The sequence below is a fragment of the Temnothorax americanus genome, unplaced genomic scaffold, assembly GCF_048541705.1.
Source record: "Temnothorax americanus isolate GAGA-0224 unplaced genomic scaffold, ASM4854170v1 Scaffold21, whole genome shotgun sequence".
NCBI classification, from domain to species: Eukaryota; Metazoa; Arthropoda; class Insecta; order Hymenoptera; family Formicidae; genus Temnothorax; species Temnothorax americanus.
The window spans coordinates 3,195,933-3,204,020 of record NW_027509349.1 but is presented as its reverse complement, the minus strand read 5'-3'; the positions used below and the strand labels follow the sequence as shown (position 1 = coordinate 3,204,020).

Sequence of the window (8,088 nt, the reverse complement as noted above, 5' to 3'; positions counted from 1 at the left end):
TTAGCAAATATGATTGATCATCGATTTCTAGAAGAAAAACTAAATAGCACTTAAACAGAACAGGCGTTCGAATTTCTTAATGCTATAAATCTTTATTATATCATTTGTAATGTCACTAGTCACTAACAACTAACAACTAACAACTAACAACTAACAACTAACAACTAACAACTAACAACTAACAACTAACAACTAACAACTAACAACTAACAACTAACAACTAACAACTAAAACAAGCCATTTCCTATAAAATTTTTATTTGGCACTCAATTTCGGAATATAAATCCGTCAACTTGGTAGAAATCTGTGACTGTTCCTGAGTCTGAATGGCCAAAGAAAAAGAAATTTCTTGAATTATGCAATCAGTTACTTACTTCTGTTGCCGCAACAGCAAATTTTGAAAGGTTTTTTTCGAATTTTGGGAAAATTCAGTCGAAGCTCCGTAATCGAGTAGGAAATGAAAAAGCTAGCAAATTAGTTTTTATGTTCAAATATTTAAATATATATATATATATTGTTATACATATAATATATATATTATATATTATATATATATATAATATATCGTAATATATCGTAATATATATTATATATATATATATATATATATATATATATATTACGATATATATCAACGATATATATCCGATATATATCATTGATATGTATCCTTCGAACCTGACATTCCAGCTGTAATCTAAATTACACAGATTCGCATTACATTCCAATAATTTTTCATAATTTATCCGGTTACAACGCGCATTTTATTATCAAGGAAATAGGTACAGCCTACGAAGGACGCGTAGACTTACTTTCAATCACGAAGGAAAAATACATTTTATTTACGAAAAACATCAAAAGCACTGAGAATAAAAACTACCAAAATTGCATCAAATTAAGATTCATCGACTCATAAAAATTTCTTAGCACGAGTTTCGAAAAATTAGCGCATCTTTCCTTGATAAGGATAAGTTAAAAATTATACGTTCAAAATTTTCTGCGTTATCCGACCAAGATTTTGAATTATTGACGCGAAAAGATGTCTTTCCGTACGAGTACATTGACTGCGTCGAAAAGTTGGAGGATGCGTGTTTACCATTGCGCGACTCGTTTTACAGTTTATTGACAGGCGACACCGTATCCGAGAGCGATTACGCGAAGCCGTCAACGTCTGGCAGCGGTTCTCCATTCGAACGCTCGGACTACAGCGATCTGTATCTAAAGATCGATGTCTTGCTGTTGGCTGATATCTTTGAAAATTTTCGTGATAGCTGCGTCGCGAGTTATGGACTCGATCCGGCGTATTATTACACTCTACCGGGGTTTACGTGGGACGCTATGTTGAAGCATACGGGTATCAATTTCGAACTGCTCACGGACATTGACATGGTAATGTTCATTGAACGCGGTATACGCGGTGGTCTGAGTCAATGTTCCGGCAGATACGCGCTGGCCAATAACAGGTACATGCAATCGTACGATACATCGAAACCATCGTCATACCTGATGTATTTCGACGTAAACAACTTGTACGGCTAGGAAATGTGTCAACCATTGCCTTATGCAGACTTTCGATGGGTCGAAGACGTCTCGAATTTCGAGTTTAGCGCGATCGCTTTGGATTCGCCCACGGGTTACATTTTCGAATTCGATCTAGAGTATCCGCAGAATAAACACGACGCGCACGTTGACCTACCGTTTTGTCCGACGCGCGATAAACCGCCCGGCAAACGGCAGGACAAACTTCTCGCCAAGCTGTACGATAAGAAGCGTTATGTCATACACTACCGCAATCTACAGCAATGCACGCGCCACGGTCTTCGCGTCACAAAAATTCATCGCGTATTGCAATTCGCTCAATCTCCATGGCTTTGCAATTACATCGAACTCAATACAAAATTTAGAACACTGGTTAATAACGATTTCGAGAAAAATTTGTATAAATTGATTAACAACGCGGTTTTCGGGAAAACGATGGAGAACGTTCGAAATCACGTCAATGTAAAATTAGTGACAAAGTGGAACGGTAGATACGGCGCGGAAACACTGATCTCGAAACCAAATTTTCACAGTAAGAGCGTTTTTTCAGAAAATCTGATAGCCGTCGAACTGCGAAAACTCGAGGTTAAATTTGACAAACCTATTTACGTCGGCATGTGCATTCTCGACATATCGAAAGTCTGTTTGTACGAATTTCATCACGAGTACATGTCTCCCCTGTATCGCGACAAGTGTAGAATTATGTATACCGATACGGACAGTCTGATATACTACATCGAGTGCGAGGATGTGTACGAGAACGTGAAACGCGATATCGCTAGATTCGACACGAGCGATTACGCGATCGACAACGCGTACGGTATAACGCTCGAGAACAAAAAAGTGCCGGGCTTGATGAAGGACGAGAATAACGGTGCGATCATGACCGAATTCGTCGGACTCAGGGCGAAAATGTATGCCTTGCGAGTGGATGGTAAGAAAGACTGTAAAAAAGCGAAAGGTGTCAAGAGCAACGTCGTAGCCAGGTCGATAACGTTCGACGATTACACGAGATGTCTGCGAGACGAAATTGAAATGAAGCGACAGCAGGCTTGCATAAGGTCCGAAAAACACGAGGTGTACACCGTATCCGAAACAAAAATCGCTCTGAGTCCGTACGACGACAAGCGATACATTATACCTAATTCGACCGATACGTTACCGTGGGGACATTATCGAATACCTTTGTAACGTGTGTATTGTATAACGTATGTATTGTATAACGTATGTATAGTATAACGTATGTATAGTATATGTATGTAACGTAATATATAATGTAGTAGTAGTATAACGTATGTATGTCGTATAACGTATATATGAATGTACGAATGTATGAATGTAGTATAACGTAACGTATTGTAAGTATTATATTATACAGTATTGGAAAGAATATTAATAAAGATATTACACATGTGTATTTAATTTTTTTTTTTACGTACTTCATATGTATTTCATATTTCAAACATTTTACATGTATTACATATTAGATATTGCATTTTTTTATGTTAAGAATAAAAATACAGTTTACACGAATTAAATAACATTGTTCTTGTGTATCCATGAGTTGTGCGATCCATCGAATCCCAGCCATTTAACGTAAACCTCGTCGCCCCTCCTGCGCAGTACTTTCTCCACGAGATACACGTCTGGATAAGTCGCGCGATGCAACTCGTGCTCGTAGAACCCTCCAGAGACGGATTTTCCACGATAGTCCTCGAGTAGATAGGTTACGGGATTGGTACGCTGCACTTTAACGATCTTAAACACCTCGGTGGTCCAATTCGGTGTGTAGCCCTTCTCGAAAATTGTTTTGTATTTGCTAACGCGCACCGAGTCACCCACTTTGAATTTTGCCGGACCCGCGATCTTTATCGCGCTGTACACCGTAGCCAAGAGTCTTTCGGCTTTCGCGGGGGTAACGTCGACGGGTCGCATGCCGATGGTTCGATGCTTGCGCGCGTTGTAATCCGACACGAGTCGCGGCAACGCGTCGACCCACTTGTAATTTCCGTTGAGCGTAAACATCTTCCACATGTTGTTTTTTAACGTACGATTGAATCGCTCGACGACCGACGCCTTCAACACCGAATACGTGGAATAATGATTGATGTCGTGTTTTCTCACGAGACGTTGCACGTCGGTGTTGTAAAATTCCTTCCCCATGTCGGTTTGTAGATTACTAGGGCACCTCCCGCTGCGTCGAATTATCTCAGCGATAGCGTCGGCTGTCTCGCTGCCGCCTTTACCCTTGAGCGGCACGGCCCACGCGTACTTGCTCAACACATCGATGACGGTGAGTATGTAGTGGTAGCCTCCGTTGAAACGCGAGTACGGACGCATCTCGACGATGTCAGCCTGCCACAGGTCGTCGTACCCTCGCACTATGACGTGTCTGCGGGGAAAATTTCTTCTCGCCGGAGCGTGCAGTTCGTCCACCAACCGTCGCTTTTCGATATTTTTATCCGCATCGGTCGATTTTAACGGTCTCATGTTTCGTTGTCGCCGTTTCTGCTTCTAGTGCATCGTTCGTAGCAGTTTCCGAACAGTTCGTAACCGCTTCTGAACAGTTCGTAACCGCTTCTGAACCATTCGTAACCGCTTCTGAACCATTCGTGAATCGTTCGTTGTCGCTCGTCGTCGTCGTCAGTTAACTGCTTCTTACCACTCATCGTCGTCGTCGTCGTCGACGTTCTCTAGCCGTTTGTAGCCTTTCCTGTCTCCGCGTAGTTCGCAGCTGTTTTTAAACCGCTCGTAATCGTTTTTAAGCTGTTTTTGAACCGTTCGACAACCGTCCGACAAGCGTTCTCGAACCGCTAGACAGCCGTCCGACAACCGTTCTCAAATCGTTCGTTGCCGTTCCTCGCCGTCGTTAATGAACCGTTGCTTTTTGTCACTCGACGCCTTTCGATAGTCGTTTCTGCTGAACCGTTTGTCCATTCTTGTTCGTTGTCGCGTCCGATTCAACGGTAGTCGAATGGCGAAGCTTGTTTATCGCAGTCCGTAACGCTTGCAGATCTTTCTCGAACGCAGTCAGCTTCTCGTCTGATTCTTTTCGTTGATTGTTCAATATTTTAAAGAATTGATCAACGTACAGTTTGTTAACCGCGTCACCGTCAGTCTCAGGTTGCGCTACGCGACGAATCTTGCGCGACTTTGCGTCAAAGTCCGTGGCGGCGCGACACAGAGCGTTATTGCGCACGAAATTTCTCATTAATCCGCTCCATCGATGGTACGAAATGGCGTTCGTCGCGTCTCCGCTGTGCTCGAACAATCCAAATTTGTTGATCGGCATTTCGACGCTGATTGAACGGATCGCCGTCGCACCGTTTAATTTATGATAAGCCCGGCTTCGCGAAGTTCCTCGATGATCGACATGATCTCGTTGTCGTGGGCATTGTTGCCAGCTTGACGCGAAGCGTCGAGCAATCGCAGACGATCCACCAGCTCGTTGGGGTCGTCCCAGTGCACGTAGTCGATCTTATTGTCGGTTAGCGTCATCGCGCAAGGCATGTATAATCCCTTTCTAGATTTTTTCTTCTTGGATTCGGTAGACATCAACGGTGAGATTACAAATCGATACTTGAATCCCACGTTGCCCTTTAGTCGCCCGAGAGGATCATGCTTGTATTTATGAGCACTCGTTGCCAACAATATGCTCTTGTACTTGATTTTATCGTCCTCCGTGTAGATCGTGTCATCGGGTATTTTTTTGAAAATCAACTCGTAAATACCGGGTGTGACGGCGTATCGTACGCCGTCGATATAAATGTTATCCGCTTTGTCCACGTCAAAACTTTTATTACCGAGCATCAATTTATTATTGCCGAAATAAACGCCGTACGCTATGTCCATCGTTGGACAGGCGCCCAAAACATCTGCGATGTAAATTCGGCTCAGTGGACCCAAGTGATCTTCCAACGATTCTATAAACCATTTTCGACCCTCCGACGTTTGCAACCGATTATGAACGGTCGTCCTGATCGAGTCGTCCGTGGTTTCGAAAACATTCGCGGTTTCAAGAAATTCGGGACTTGTACGTTGCACGGTTCGCGTCGGTGTAGAGGTTATCGGTGTAGAGGTTATCGGTCGTTTCGATTGATCAGATTTACACAGTGTCGATGACAGATCCGGCCAGGAGTCTGATCGTTTCTTCTTTCTCTTCGGTGTAGCATCCTCCTCCTCCTCCCCGCGCTGTTGAACGGATAGCGGTTCGATTTTCGCGTCAGCGTCGCTCTCCGTCGGCTCCTCTTTTTTCACCGCGATCAAGCTCGAGTTGTCAACGATCTTTTTCAACGGCCCGATGAGAGGTTTAAAGTGCGTGTCCAACTCAATGTCCTTCTCGATCTTACCGGTCTTCAAAGCGCGAAGTTTCTTGCGAATCGAATTACTCGTCTTTGCAATCTCTTTCACGACCTTCTCGCGTTCGCGAATATTCTCGGTTTCGTCGATCGCAGCCATCGCGGAAAAAAGCAGAGTGTCTATTTCTCTCTGTAATAACGCTAATGTTTCACCTCCGACGAGGTATCGGCAACGACTGATCGCTTTTACGGTATCGCGAACACGTTAAATCCTTTTCTGTATCGGCCGTTCGAAAGCGCGCTGTCCTTGTCTATCACTACGAATCCGTACTTTTGTTGCCAACAATCGTGGCACAACGAGCAAAATTTATCGTACGACATGTCGGTATTCACGTGATCGTTGTACACGTGTTTCAAATTGGTACCATCCTGTTTGAACAGGATCAGCAGATTCGCGTTGTCCCGTATCAGATGTTTAGGTATTCTCGCGTACGTCTGACAGAGATAGAAGGAGTCGACGCTCGAGTGCCTGCCCATTGAGAAATACTCTCTCACAGCGTCTTGCTTATCGCACGCCACGTCATCGAAGACGAAGATCGAGTTTGGACGTGCGTCGCTCGGTGGAATGACGTCACTGTTATTGGAGAACGTAAAATAGCCGATTTCGTCGATCGATGTCAACAAATTCTCCAAATATTAATATTTCGGCTGTTGCAGCGATTTCGAGTACACGTACACGTTTTTGAAACGTACACCGTGCGGACTTTCCAGCAAGCTAATCAGAACGTTGGTTTTACCGCAATTCGAAGGGCCGCAAATGATCGCGCGTATAGTAGTCGGTAACATCGTACCGTGCTTGCGTTTCTCCACGTTGCCCCCCATCGACCGTGATCTGTCGTCGCAATTCGTCACGCGAATCGCCAACGGTTGTCGCACGAATCTCATTTCTTTCCACACTGCCGACTTTCTGGCTGACTCGAACGCCTATTTATAGGCGAGCGGAACCGCGAATCGCTCAGTAGCAAAAATGTTCGTCCTACTGTCGAGATCTTCCGATATTCGCGACTTGAGCGCCGAACAGCTGCAATTTGTGCCGAAAGCCGTTCTGCTGCAAACGTGCGGCGATCACGTCCACTACGTGTGGGACAAGCTTCCGGAACATTTAAAGGCGGATTTGGAGGTTCAGACATATCGTCGCTGTTACGAACATTACAATCGACCGTGGCAGCGAACGCACATCGACGGTCCCGCGCCAATGATAAAGGATTGCGGCGAATGTCAACGAAAAAAAATGGTGGAGGCCTGTTAAATCGCGCGATAAACGCACTTCCGTTCGAATTACACATTCCCAGCTATCAATTTTGCGGTCCGGGAACTCGTTTACAAGAACGATTGGCGAGAGGCGATCAAGGTATTAATCCATTGGACGCGGCGTGTCGCGAGCACGACATAGCCTATTCGCGTAACCGCGATCTCACCGAGAGACACGCGGCGGACGAGATACTCGCTGCGGAAGCGCGAAAACGCATTACCGCGAGAGATTCGACTCTCGGAGAGAGAGCTGCCGCTACAGCCGTCTGGGCGACCATGAAGGCTAAGACGAAGCTCGGAATGGGTTTGAAAACGAAAAAATCGAAAACGGTGAAGAAAAAAATCTAACGAAAAAACGGATACTTCCGACAGCGAAACGAGGCGGCGTATTGCCGATTCTACCGTTGTTGGGAGTTCTCGGTTCTCTGGCCGGCGGAGCGGCGGGAGTCGTAAAGGCCGTGAACGATAACAAAGCCGCGCGGCGTCAGCTGGAAGAGATGCAACGTCACAATCGCGCCGCGGAAGGTCGCGGACTTTATCTCGCTCCGTACAAATACGGACGAGGGCTGTATCTCGGCCCGCACAAACGCGGGCGAGGAGTAGCATCAAAAATAAAAAAAAAATGTTGAAAAGACGTTAAATATGCCCGCGGAAATTACGACTAACGTACAATTGAATCGACTGGCAAGGCGTATGCGCGTACCGTTCTTCAGAGGTGTCTTCATGCGTAATTCGTTACCGATCGGCGGTGTACGTCAAAACGAGAGCGGTATCGTGAATTTGGACGACGCAGCGGGTCCCGGTACTCATTGGGTAGCGTACGCGAAGAGGGAAGATCGAGTCGTATATTTCGACAGTTTCGGCAATCTTCGACCACCGAAAGAATTGGTGCGATATTTCGGGCCGAGCGTGACGAAGATCGAGTACAATTGCACGTCTT

The 8,088-nt window shown here is 45.2% G+C and overlaps 1 protein-coding gene across 1 annotated transcript; it reads left to right on the top strand.

Moving 5' to 3' along the window:
- Positions 1-2,052: 2,052 nt before the first annotated feature.
- LOC143897795 (uncharacterized) lies at positions 2,053-2,844 on the top strand. Its single transcript, XM_077406706.1, has one exon. It carries the CDS (start codon positions 2,155-2,157, stop codon positions 2,728-2,730), a length of 576 nt encoding a protein of 191 aa, XP_077262832.1. The 5' UTR covers positions 2,053-2,154; the 3' UTR covers positions 2,731-2,844.
- Positions 2,845-8,088: the final 5,244 nt, after the last annotated feature.